This window comes from Lampetra planeri, unplaced genomic scaffold (genome assembly GCF_965212315.1).
Source record: "Lampetra planeri unplaced genomic scaffold, kcLamPlan1.2.h2 scaffold_2245, whole genome shotgun sequence".
Lineage (NCBI taxonomy): Eukaryota > Metazoa > Chordata > Hyperoartia > Petromyzontiformes > Petromyzontidae > Lampetra > Lampetra planeri.
Genome location: NW_027615016.1, coordinates 1 through 13,484, shown reverse-complemented (window position 1 = coordinate 13,484; position 13,484 = coordinate 1). Strand labels below are relative to the sequence as shown.

At 58.2% G+C, this 13,484-nt stretch overlaps 1 protein-coding gene across 1 annotated transcript; it reads left to right on the top strand.

The window, feature by feature from the left end:
* Positions 1 to 2,285: 2,285 nt before the first annotated feature.
* On the top strand, positions 2,286 to 8,838 carry LOC144740519 (chloride anion exchanger-like). The gene is made up of 7 exons (XM_078623368.1): positions 2,286 to 2,418; positions 3,175 to 3,267; positions 3,675 to 3,761; positions 5,274 to 5,636; positions 6,866 to 6,920; positions 7,162 to 7,316; positions 7,929 to 8,838. The coding sequence occupies exons 1-7, from the start codon at positions 2,323 to 2,325 to the stop codon at positions 7,950 to 7,952; spliced, it is 873 nt and encodes a 290-aa protein (XP_078479494.1). The 5' UTR covers positions 2,286 to 2,322; the 3' UTR covers positions 7,953 to 8,838.
* The last annotated feature ends 4,646 nt before the right edge of the window (positions 8,839 to 13,484 follow it).

Below are 13,484 nucleotides of genomic sequence, written 5' to 3'. Positions count from 1 at the left end.
CGGGGACAATTAATACCGTGCCGTACTTAACAACCGAACAAATCCCGTACCACACTACCACCCTTGCCCTGGAGAGAAGTGGGCACGTTGATTAAAGTGGCGCCCAAAGCTGTAAGAGAGAAAGTAATAACGCCAAAAGGATGGCATGCGTGTTGACTACAATTGGGCGCACAACGACTCTGGTAAAGACGATCCATTGTCAACTTTACTCGGCCCTCACGTAGGGCCTGTTACCCGAAACGTCGTCTATTGTCAATTGTATTGTGTGGCCGCAGCGTCATTGACGAACGCGTTGGAAGTTTTTGCTGTTTTTGCTCTTGCACCGCTGCCGCTGCAACAGCAGCAGCATCGCAACATCAATGTGACTCATCGTCCGGTGAAAGTTGCGTTGCTTGTTGGGAACTTACCCCCCGAAAAGAACAGAGGAAGGAGAGGAAACAAAACAACTGACAAATTCATCAGCAGGGGCCTCGCCCCCCCACCCTACCCCCCAAAAAAGTGGCGATTAAAAAGCGCTTGACGGATGCAGCAGCGATGTTTTTTCGATCTCGAGTACAGGGACGACGAGATGGACCGTGGACATCGCGAGAGCGCGAGAGATGGGTAGACATTCATCCAGTCGGGGGGGTGGGGGCGGGAGTGCGATCGAACCTAGCTCCTGTTGTTGTTCATGATGATGACCTGGCTACGGTGGATTGAGGGGTGCGAAAAATCACCGAACGCTTTCAGTAAAGCTGCTTGCGATCTGGAGAGCCTCTAATGGGCGCGGACATTTCTCTCTCTCTCTCTCCCAGCAGGCTGCCGAACGCCAATAGTTTCTGACTCTGACGCGTTGCGCGCCCATTGAATTCTCTCCCTCGACCGTAAGTCGTGACACCTGCGAGCTTGCGTCAATCGCGCGCAAAGCAGGTGCGGTGACGAAACGGCCGCTGCGAATTGGATTTCACTTACGGCTCGAAGTCTTGATAGCAGCGCCCGGGGTTATTAACGGGGCGACGTGAGCGAGTAGGGGAGGGAGGGGTGGTGGTGGTGGCACGACGGACGGACCCATCCACCGCCGGGGAGATTGAGCGATGAAACCCGGTGGCTTGGGGGAAGGCCTTCAGTAGATTGATCTCATCAGAAGACAAGGATGATGATGATGATCATGATGAAGACCACGCGTTGTGGATGGGGCAGCCGGTCGTGATTGGAGGAGTGGGGAGAAGGGAGATGCTGACGGCTCGCCGGAGGCTGCCCCCACCCACGCGTGGTCACCGCTGTTGTGGGGAAGACTCGGCCCACACGAGAGGAGGTTAAGGCGCAACCCTGCAATAGCCGGTCAACGCCACTGCTGCTGGATGGGCCTCCATGAGAGGACGATCGAGAGAGAGAGCCCTTCTACTGCAGGAAAACGTGGCCTACTCTTCACGGTTGTCGAGCACAGTAGGCCCAAAGATCCAATAAAATCAAGCGGCCAGGAACAAACAGCAGCACTCTCAACTTTATAATAGACACGGAGTGAAAAGCGATGATGGGGGGAGGGACTTCCACAAAAGAACAGGGCGAGAGAAGAAGCAGAGAAAGAGAGGGGTGTTGTGATGGCGGTGTGGAGTGTGGAGGTGTGGGTGGGTGAGTTGCCTTGACCTGCAAGTGTGGTGGAACACGTCGTGGTGTGACGAGACGACAGAGCCGGCATCTGGTAGACCCCGACTGTTTCGACAGGGGTGGAGGAATTGATGAGCGAAGTTTACGGCACGAGTAAAACCGTGGTAGCGATAGGCGAGTGATAAGGAGACGACTGAGCGCTGGTGAGCATCGTTCCAGGAAGTCGCGTGGCTCGTAAAGCGCCGCGTCACTTCTCAAATCGGCCCGGCACGGCTCGGGTCCGGCTCGGGTCCGGCACGGCTCGGGTCCGGCACGGCTCGGGTCCGGCACGGCTCGGGTTCGGCACGGCTCGGGTCCAGCACGGCTCGGGTCCGGCACGGCTCGGGTCCGGCACGGCTCGGGTCCGGCACGGCTCGGGTCCGGCACGGCTCGGGTCCGACTTGTCGCGCACGTGGGAACGCGACACGCGGCGCGCGTGGCGCTGAGCGAGCTGCGCTACGAATCCCGACGGCTCCAGTTCGATTCCCGCTCACGACCACCGCCGGTGCCAATGATGTGAATCGGTCCTGGGCCTCCCCTAGGTCGACTCAGACTCAAATGAGCACCTGGTTCGATGCGGGAGACGAAGGCGGCCGGGCGTGGTGCTGTCCATTCACTCGCTCTCGTGCCGTTGACGACCTTCAAAGGTGTTACTCGCTAACAGCGCTTGCCCCAAAAATCTTTCAAGGTGACACGATGGTTATTTTGTCTTTGTGTTACAGCCCAGCGTGCGTCCCTCTGGGCAACATTCCCGACACGGAGATCTACAAACGCGTCGGTGTCTTCAAGCAGGTGACGTCACCGCCTCCCTCCCGTTTCCCTCCCAGGCAATTCCCGATAAGTGTTGTTCTCCCTTAACATTCAATGAGGGGATAGGGGGGAGGGGGGTTGTTTCCGGTTCACTTCTTGATTGGAGCAAGGGCCGTTCCAATTCAATACGTCGTTTGGAAAGTTGATGGGTACGGTTACAAATGTCCACACACGTCTTTGTTGTTTTTGTTACGTGTTAAAAGAACATATTTTACCCGTGTAGCGCAAGACACGGCATGGGGATTTCAATCTGTGGGAGAAGATAAAGGAATGGGGGAAAGGGAAGCGATGCCGGGAAGGAAGCCCCCGAGACGGACAAAAAGGAGGAAGGCACGGCTTGAGATGAGCGGCGGGAAAAGGGAAGGAGGGGGAGGGGGATAAGGAATTATGGGGCCAAGATGTCGAGCGATGATGGGAGGGGAGAAGAGAGATCGAATGAAGGCGCGAGCAGAAGTGAGCTGCACGGAGCAGCAGCGGCGTCTGTTTTCACACGGGGCAAGGAGGAATTCAGAGTGGGAGTGGCCACACGTCGACCGCACGGAGCTGCTGATGGACACCAGATGGGTGCACCGATGAATGACGCGCGGGCCGTGCTGGATAGACAATGATAATAATACCAGAAGAGTCAAACTGTAATCAAAGACCCAAAGAATATGTAATCATTTATCCTGCCTGAAAATGGACCCCCCCCCCCCCACACACACAAGTGATGCCGTCGTTTGTGTTTTGTGATCGCAGGCGGCGGAAACCCCCGGGGTGAAAGTTGTCCGCTGCCCAGCGCCGCTCTACTTCGGGAACATCGAATACTTCAGAGAGAAGCTCATGGCGATCGTGAGTAACCCCCCGACCCCCCCCCCCCCCTCCCACGATCCCTGTGACTCCGTGTCCCCGTGTTTCCGTGTCCCCGTGTCTCCGTGTCCCCGTGTCTCTGTGACCCCGTGTCTCCGTGGCCCCGTGTCTCCGTGTCTCCGTGTCCCTGTCTCCCCGTGTCCCCGTGTCCCCGTGTCTCCGTGTCCCCGTGTCTCCGTGTCTCCGTGTCCCTGTGTCCCCCTGTCCCCGTGTCTTCACACGAGCGTGTCCCCATGTCTCCGTGTCTCCATGTCTCCATGTCTCCATGTCTCCATGTCTCCGTGTCTCCATGTCTCCGTGTCCCCGTGTCCCCGCGTCTCCGTGTCCCCGTGTTTCCGTGTCCCCGTATCTCCATGTCCCCGTGTCTCCGTGTCTCCGTGTGCGTGCAGCTGGAGTTCGACCCGGCGAGGGTCGCGAGGAAGAGGGACAAGGCGCTGAAGAAGCTGAAGAAGCGGCTGAGCCGAGAGGCTGCCCTGGTGAGTGCAGCACCAGCCGCGAGAGCACCCTCACACTCACCACCGCTCACCACCGCTCACACTCACCCTCACACTCACCACCGCTCACCACTGCTCACACTCACCCTCACACTCGCACCTCACACTCGCCACCGCTCACCACCGCTCACACTCACCATCACACTCACCACCGCTCACACTCACCCTCACACTCGCACCTCACACTCGCCACCGCTCACCACCGCTCACACCCACCCTCACACTCACCACCGCTCACACTCACCCTCACACTCGCACCTCACACTCACCACCGCTCACCACCGCTCACACTCACCCTCACACTCACCACCGCTCACCACTGCTCACACTCACCCTCACACTCGCCACCGCTCACCACCGCTCACACTCACCCTCACACTCACCACCGCTCACCACCGCTCACACTCACCCTCACACTCGCACCTCACACTCGCCACCGCTCACCACCGCTCACACCCACCCTTACACTCACCACCGCTCACCACCGATCACACTCACCCTCACACTCGCACCTCACACTCGCCACCGCTCACCACCGCTCACACCCACCCTCACACTCACCACCGCTCACACTCACCCTCACACTCGCACCTCACACTCGCCACCGCTCACCACCGCTCACACTCACCCTCACACTCACCACCGCTCACCACCGCTCACACTCACCCTCACACTCGCACCTCACACTCGCCACCGCTCACCACTGCTCACACTCACCCTCAAACTCGCACCTCACACTCACCACCGCTCACACTCACACTCACCCTCACACTCACCACCGCTCACCACCGCTCACACTCACCCTCACACTCGCCACTGCTCACCACCGCTCACACTCACCCTCACACTCGCACCTCACACTCGCCACCGCTCACCACTGCTCACACTCACCCTCAAACTCGCACCTCACACTCACCACCGCTCACACTCACACTCACCCTCACACTCACCACCGCTCACCACCGCTCACACTCACCCTCACACTCGCCACTGCTCACCACCGCTCACACTCACCCTCACACTCGCACCTCACACTCACCACCGCTCACACTCACACTCACCCTCACACTCACCCTCACACTCACCACCGCTCACACTCACACTCACCCTCACACTCACCACCGCTCACACTCACACTCACCCTCACACTCACCCTCACACTCACCACCGCTCACACTCACACTCACCACCGCTCACCCTCACACTCACCACCACTCACCCTCACACTCACCCTCACCACCGCTCACCCTCACACTCACCACCGCTCACCCTCACACCCACCACCGCTCACCCTCACACCCACCACCGCTCACACTCACCACCACTCACCCTCACCACCGCTCACGCTGACCCTCACACTCGCGCTCACCATATTGGGCTTAATTTAAACGAGGTTGCATCTGCAACGGCGACTCAGACAATATTTATGTACCCGGCACACCGCCTCCGGTATCCCTCTGATCTTCGTCCGTGGCCACTCTTTGGGCCTCGCAGCCAATCAACGCCGGCGCTCAGAACGAGGCCTTCAGCGCCAGCGACCAATCGGAGACGTCCGACGAGAGTGGCGACGACGCGGCCGTGGGTGCCGGCGTCGAGGAGGTGAAGGCCACGAGGGAGGCGCGCGGCGCCCACGAGGTCGTCGCCACCGTGGAAACCAAATGGGCCCCGCCGACGAAGCGGGAGCTCGCGGCGGGAACCCTGGGGCCCGACGGGGAGGGGGGCGGCGCGGGGCCTTGGCGCCAGGCCTGGCTCGCGGTGGAGCTGGAGGGCGTGCCGAGGGTGACGGTCGACACCGTCATTCTGGACTTCTCCTCCGTCACGTACCTGGACACCGTGGCGGTCAACACCCTCACCACGGTATTCACGATGGTACTGGGGCACGGTGCCACCTCACGCTGGGTCACTGTACCACCTCACACTGGGTCACTGTACCACCTCACGCTGGGTCACTGTACCACCTCACACTGGGTCACTGTACCACCTCACACTGGGTCACTGTACCACCTCACGCTGGGTCACTGTACCACCTCACACTGGGTCACTGTACCACCTCACACTGGGTCACTGTACCACCTCACGCTGGGTCACTGTATCACCTCACACTGGGTCACGGTGCAACCTGACGCTGGGCCATGGCAAGAGGGTAAAATGTGAAGGTGTAGCCTTGCAATTTCTCGCTCACACCACTGCAGGCAGAAGGACATCCACTGCAGGGAGCTCGAGAGAGCCCCTCTGGAGTGTGCTGTAGGGTTGTTCTACACACTGGCGAGAGGTTTTATAAGTAGTCCGAGTAGCCACAATTGATCCCACTGCATGTGACCTGCCGATCAACTGTGGCGAGCCCCATGGATACTGCTGTGAGGACGGAGTGTGGAGGTTTGTATGTTCTCTCCCCCTGTTTTGCGTGGGCTTTCTCAGATTTCTTCCCAAAGCTGAAACACCCCACACACAATGTCACACCGGTCCTCATAAAAAAAATCTAATATCTAAACTAGAATCAGCAAAATGGATCTGTTTATCAACCTTAATTGAAAGGTTGATTGAGTCGATTGAGACTGAATAAATCTGAATCGAGGAACCGTCCGACCAAGTCCAGGGCACGAGGAGCCAGCCAATTGCTGCTATACGGCAACAGACTGTGAAGCTTCGTGTTCAGCCGCTCGTATAAACATTCGTCTTGCAACTGCTCCGATATCACGAGAACCGATTTTGACTCGCACCACCACCATCACCCCGCAAGGTTTTCTGACTGGCGGTTGCGAATCACGGGAAATAAAATAATTACTGCGAATAATTTGATTTCTTTTTTGTTATACCGCGCACCACAACGGTGTGTACCGCCCAATACGTTCATTTGCCAAACCACATCGCAACGCTGAAAGATGACGCTGCGAATCACTCGATTGGGATCACACGCAGCAGCAGCAACACCTCCCCCCCCCCGCTACTGCGAACAACTCGGCAGTACTCTCTTGAAAATAATCTTGAGACTCGGTGACATTTTCCTGGATAAACGAGCAGATTAATACAATATAACAATAACTATAACGTGTTCTTTAAACAACAACAAAAACGTGTCTCCTCAGATGACCGGAGATTATCAGAACGTGGGCGTAAGCTTCCTCTTCGCTGGCTGTGATGGTAAGGGAACCTCTCCTTCTCTTCTCCGATTCTCTTCTTCTCCTGATATTTTCTCCCCTCTTCTTTTCTTCTCTCCTCTTCGCTTTCCTTATTCTCCTCTTCTCTTTCCTTATTCTCCTCTATCTCTTTCTTCTGCCCGAGCGCACTGCCCCCTCACGCGCCATGCTCACCATCAGCACTTGTCCCTGCAGTCTGTGTGGGCTACACGGGGGGACCTTTGTCTGCGTCGTGGTGTCCGCAGACGCGGTGCTGTCGCGCCTCGAGAGGGCCGGCTTCTTCGCGGGTGCCGTGGCGCGGAGCAGCTTCTTCCCGACGACGCGTGATGCGGCGCTATGGCACGCGGCGCACGCCGCCCCTCCTGTCCCGCTCTCTCCACGCGCCTCTCCCCGTGCCTCTGTGAGTCCCCTCTGCGAGTTCGGTCTCACGGCCGCCACGTTCAGCGGCAGTGTTTCCACAGTTACGAGCCGCCCCAAACGCCAACGTGGTTGTTTCAAAAAGGGCTCCCTGGCACGGCACAATGTGCCGTGCCAGGGAGCCCTTTTTGTGCCGCGCCAGCGCGAGGCTCCGCAAGCTCCTCCCCCTCTAGCCTCCCACCTACGTTCCTGCGGTCCTCAATCGACGTGTAGCGTGTCGGGAGCCCTGCGAGAGTCAAGCCAAAATCGCGAGCGTGGTCGGTTTCACGCCATTCTTCTCTCACGAGCTGATCACGCGGGCTCCATGTCCCACCGACGGCTACAGGAAGCGGTCGATTTGCAGTCAGGGGCCGATGTCGCGGTGCATTCACCCAGCACACGTGACATTGCCGTTCTTCACGTGACGTCACGGGATCTTTAACGTCAGCTGCAAAAGCAGTCGGCGCGCCCGCAGCGTTAGCCGAGGCGGCTGCGGGTTCTCAAACCACGAACCTCGGCGGCGAGGGCGACTCACCGGCCCCGTCGCGGTTCATGTTCGATACCTCGTCACGTGCTCGCTGCTGACAGTGCCGCGCGGCACCATCGTGTGTTGCAGGTCACGGAAGACACGCACATGTGACGGCAGGGAGCGCTTCACGGTGCCTGCAAGACGCGTCCGGGGAAAGCAACAGAGAATGTAATGTGTCACGATTTGAATACCTCTAATTGAAGGCTGCCAAATTTCTCGGAGGCTCAACCGGGACACGTGGTGGTGAGCTCGCTGCCAGTCCCTCTCCCAGCACCACCCACGGTTGTGTAGCCACACCCACTCAGCCACTAGCACCGCCCACACAGCGAGCGGATTTGCTCTGTCTGAAACTGGCCCCGCCCACTACTCAAGTACCTCCGTCTGTTACCAAGGTAGCTCCGCCTACTGCACAAGTACCTTTGTCCACTAATAAGGTAGCTCCGCCTACTGCACAAGTACCTTTGTCCACTAATAAGGTAGCTCCGCCTACTGCACAAGTACCTTTGTCCACTAATAAGGTAGCTCCGCCTACTGCACAAGTACCTTTGTCCACTAATAAGGTAGCTCCGCCTACTGCACAAGTACCTTTGTCCACTAATAAGGTAGCTCCGCTCATTACCAAGGTGGCTCCGCCCATTACTAAGCTAGTTCTGCCCACTGTGAAGTAGCTCCGCCTACTATGAAAGCAGCTCTGCCCATTGCTCAGGATGCCCCACCCACTACTCAGGTAACCCCGACATCTGCTCACATTAGTAGAGCCCGAGGCTAGAAAACGTTAAACTTGGCACACCATGCAGATTTTCACAAAAAGCTTTTGGGAGGGGATGACGGGTAAGCAGCCTTCCCCAACTCACCAGGACTGTCCCAGCCAGACAGACATTTGGTGGCCTTGAAATCGTAATCCAAATGATGGCTCCCATAATCGGGCTGCAGAATGTTTATACCTTTCAATGGAATGTAAATCGTGGAAACCAGCAATTAAATGCAATTACACGCCGCACCGGCGATGCGAGATGCACGTACTGTATTCTGAATGGAGTATGAATCACAGAGAGACCGCGATGGATGCCAAATATTCACCTCGAAAAGCCTCACAGAGTCTCAAGATGGATTTTCAGGAGGATTCTGCTCGGGTTTGTCTGACTCGGCGACCCAGAGCACTATCTCCGCACCCGGCACACCACATCCACTATCGCTGTCTCGCTGTGGCTGTGAATGACACACACGTGCCTACTCAAGTCCACCAGCAACCTCGAGCATACTCCGTGAGAAAGGATGCCGTGGTCTCAGAAAGCCTGGTGAGCCCTCGTAAGGGAACAGAGACGCCGGAAAAAACCCAGCACCGTGCTGCTGTATGCGAGGGGGGAGACACTCGGCGCATCCGTCTCCTGACCACCACAGCGCAGCCCCGCGCCTGCAACACCTGGCAAGCCCTGGCGCAGAGCGCATGTTACAGGCTGAAGCCTGCTTGGCTTCAGGGTACCGACGACACCTTTGTCTGCAGGCTTTGTTGGGAGATGTCAGGGCAGTGCGTGGGAGTGATAACGATGCATCGCGTGTGATTGCTGCGTTTAAACACATTGTATAGTGATGCTGCGTCTAAACACATTGTATAGTGATGCTGCTGCTGCTGCTGCCGGTGTCGCCGCTGTGTTGACTGGTGCTCAAACAGCAACATACCACATTCCTCAATAACACTCCAGTTTTAAAATAAAATATATTTCCAATAGACGACGTTTCGGGCAATGCCCCTTCACTGTGCATAATGGCCATAACCTATGTATGTGCTATGCAGAAGGGCCATTGATCGAATCGTCGTCTATTCTGTATTGAATTAATTTTAAGGCCACAGTTGTTGACACTGGGATATGTTCAGTTTCCCGACGGATTCGCGTGACCCTCACTATCTACTAGGGGCGCTACTAAGCTAAAACTACATAACTAAAATGTTACCAGGTCAGGCCAACTGCGCTATACAGCTCTTTTTCAGAAGCGACCTGGATATTAATATTAGGCAAATACTCTAAACAAATGTTTCTAAATGTGTATGGAAAATCCGGAGGACCCGGAGTAAAATCCACGGGGAGAGACATGCAGTATCTACATATACAGGCATCAGCGTGTCAGGGTCGAACCAACGAAGTCCTGTATATCAGGCGAGTTAGTTAACATCTCACAGCCACCGTGGCGCCCACGAAAATTCCAAATCGAAACTTTTTTTTTTAAACAAATGTGTCTTTTATTGTAGACCCAACACAAACACGAGACGCTTCTCGCGTTCCGTGTCCATCCATGAAGGGGTAAAGCAGTGGCTCCTCCCGCGGCTGCCAAGACGTTTGGCCAGTGTGTAATGGGAGGCGAAGTACCCTCTGCAGAGAGGGGCTCTCTTGAGCTCCCTCCAGTGGAAGCCCATCCGCCAACAAGTTCAGGCTTTGCGCCTTTGTAAGGGCCCGAATTGTGCCGCGTGGTCTCTGCACGGCTCAGCGAGTCACCATCTGCAGGATCTGATTGGACCGCGACCCCGGGGCCCCTTATCTCGAGGTCCAGGCAGTGACCACATCCGCGCGCGTTCCCCCGCCACTTTCACAACCCCCTCCGCCTCCGCCCCCACTGCTCCACATTCCGCGCGCAGTTTCCTCATCCTCCAGCGGCAGCAACTACTGACAGACGCGTCTCCAGTGCGCGTCAATAAACCCCGGGGACGCAAGCCGTCCCCGCGATTCCACGCAACGCTCTGAGCATGAAGTGAAGTCTCCTACGGAGAGCGGTGTTTGGTAGTGGGGCGGGTGCTGTCTCGGGACAGATAGAAGGGACCCGCGTGTGGACAAGGAAGAGCGATGTTGAAGAGTCCGTGCCTCGTCATTCGCGAGTCCCGGCGGACAGAGTCCCCGGTCTCTCCCACCTCGCCTGGCGCGGTGACCCGAGGAGGAGGTGGTGGTGGGACCCCCTCAAAACGGGACCCCGAGCTCTTCCGCCGCAGGGGTCTCAACCTTCAGCTGCTGCAGCTGCAGCAAACCTCGCTTCGGACCGGAGCCCGCGGGTGCTGCACACCTTCGCGTCTCCACAGGAGCTCCCCCCGCAACGCGGCGGCTATGCGGGACCAGCTGAGGGGCTCGGCGCGCGGAGGCGACGGCGGCGGCAGCTGTGCTCACGATGATTGGGATGGTGGTGGTGATGATGGTGGCGGTGATGGTGGTGGTGGTGGTGATGGGGACGCGCCCGTGCGCCTCACCCTCGCTCGCCTCGTGCGCCGCGTGGAGCGCGTGGAGCGCGAGGTGAGCGCCGTGCGCTGCGCCGTGGCTGCCATGGAGCGCGTGGCAGGGGACCGCCAATTAGGGCCCCGGGCGGGACCCGAAGCGGGGCCCCTCCGGCGGGACGCCGAGGTGACCCGGAGGATACGAGAGGCGCACGAGAGGGCGCAAGAGGCGCTACTCAAGGTGGGGTTGAGCCCGGAGCTGGTGTTTGGTGAGCGGCGAGGCGAGCGAGACCACGGCTGCTGCAGCCGCTTTGTCAATCCCAGTGCCGATGAGCACGGTTGGCTACGTACGGTGCGAAAAAGGTCAACTTACCACGTGGGTCAATGTGGGTTGATGAAAGGTGGGAGAAGTGACGAGGTGGGAGGAGCGGCAAGACCGGTCTCCGATATCAACTCCCCGCTGATTTAAGTTCACGAACATTTCGACGGCCTATAGCCGCCGAAATGTCAATTCCTGTGGAGGGCTTCTCGGCACGTCGCGCCTCGCCCGTCGCCCCCACTGATGTCCACTTTCTCCACCCCCCTCCCCTCCCCCCAATGTGTGCGAGATTCTACTAACTCTAGTGTATGTATATATTAACCTTATGGCGGGACCCCGGGGTCCCGAATAAACGGAAGTCAAAATCGTAATTAATTTATTTTTGGCGACTCCGTCCCACCGCGCGCATAAACGCCGCGACCCGCCTGGCGCGGATCGTTCTGTTGTCACGTCGTGTTCAAGCGCAGCAGCGAGGACAAATGCGCAGAAGAAACTAAACTTTTAAACTTTGATTAGCGCATCGTGTAGAGCTCGTCGAGAGGAACAGATTGCCGTCTCGTTCGCCTTCAACAGACATAAAATGACGTCGCAACGCAGTTTATGCGAGAGCCGCGGCTTATGGGACCCCGGGGTCCCGCCATAAGATTCGTATGTAGGGTGTGTGTGTAGGGTGAGCGTGTATATATGTGGATACTACTGGTGTATGTAAGGTGAGAGAGGACAGAGACGCGGGCAAGAGGGGGAGAGGCGGGCAGGGGGGGGAGGCGGGAAGGGGGGGTGGAGAAGCGGGCAGTGGGGGGGGGGAGAGGCGGAAATGGGGGGGGGCAGGGGGGGGGAGAGGCGGGAAGGGGGGGGGGCAGGGGGGGTGAGGCGGGAAGGGGGGGGGGCAGGGGGGGGGAGAGGCGGAAATGGGGGGGGGCAGGGGGGGGGGAGAGGCGGGAAGGGGGGGAGAGGCGGTCAGGGGGGGGAGAGGCGGGAAGGGTGGGGGGGGGGGGACAGGGGGGGTGAGGCGGGAAGGGGGGGGGGGCAGGGGGGGGGTGAGGCGGGAAGGGTGGGGGGGGGGGACAGGGGGGGTGAGGCGGGAAGGGGGGGGGGCAGGGGGGGTGAGGCGGGAAGGGGGGGGGGGCAGGGGGGGGAGAGGCGGGGGCTGTTTCCGCTGCCGCTCGCGCGCCGTCAGGGGGCGCGCGAGCGCCGCGCGCCCCGGCGAGAGAACCGCGTTTGTAAAACAACAAAAACATCTCCACAACATTCATCAACGCCACCGTGTGTCACCTTAAAAGGGGAAATATATACAGCATACACGTACCGTCGTAGCAGGCGACGTTTCAGACAACGGTCCTTCACAACACACTTTAGTTGGGCGGTGGTGGCTGTGCACGCGGCTGCCTGTAAGCGAGCGCTGTGGAAGGTTGGTGGATCACCGGCACTCGTGTTGTGAACTTCCCTTCTTTACGTGGGCGTCGAGGAGGAGCCGTCCATCGTGCTCGCCAGGAGAAGGCGGCACGGCAAACATTTGGACTCCCACCCGTTCCGTCCGCACGGGATTGAGTGTTTCCCCCGACGCAACGCGTGGGCTTCCTCCGTGCCCAATGGTTTCCTCGCACACGTAAACACCGCTCATCAAGTGACTAATGTCACCATCACGATCCATGGCGGGTAGCCCCTAGGTGAGCCAGTGCGCAGTTTGCCGTTTGTTTCCACTTTCCTCCGTCTTGTGCCAATATTCTCAAGTAGTGCAACACATCTTCTCGCCACCAAAATGTTAGGTCGTCGTCAAGCCATTCTCTTTAAAGTGTTCCGCTCTTCGCTGTTTCATTGACCGATGACACCTTCATGTGTAGTGGACCGCAGAGCTCGGGCAATTGTTGGCGCCGGCTCCTCATCGCCCCTCTGAGTCGTTCTCTCTCTCTACGAGAGCCAGGAACGAGTTCTGCGGTGCGCCAGTGGCGCGTTACAAGTTGACATTAGTATTACTACCATTCTGTTCGTCGCTTCCGTTTATCTGCGGGTTGTATTGGTTACGTCTCCATTGGGAGCCGTGTCCCACTGCACGCAATACACACTGGGGCCACGTGCGTGCTAAAACCACTGAAGCTAGCACGGCGTTCTGGTTGGTCCTATAAACCAC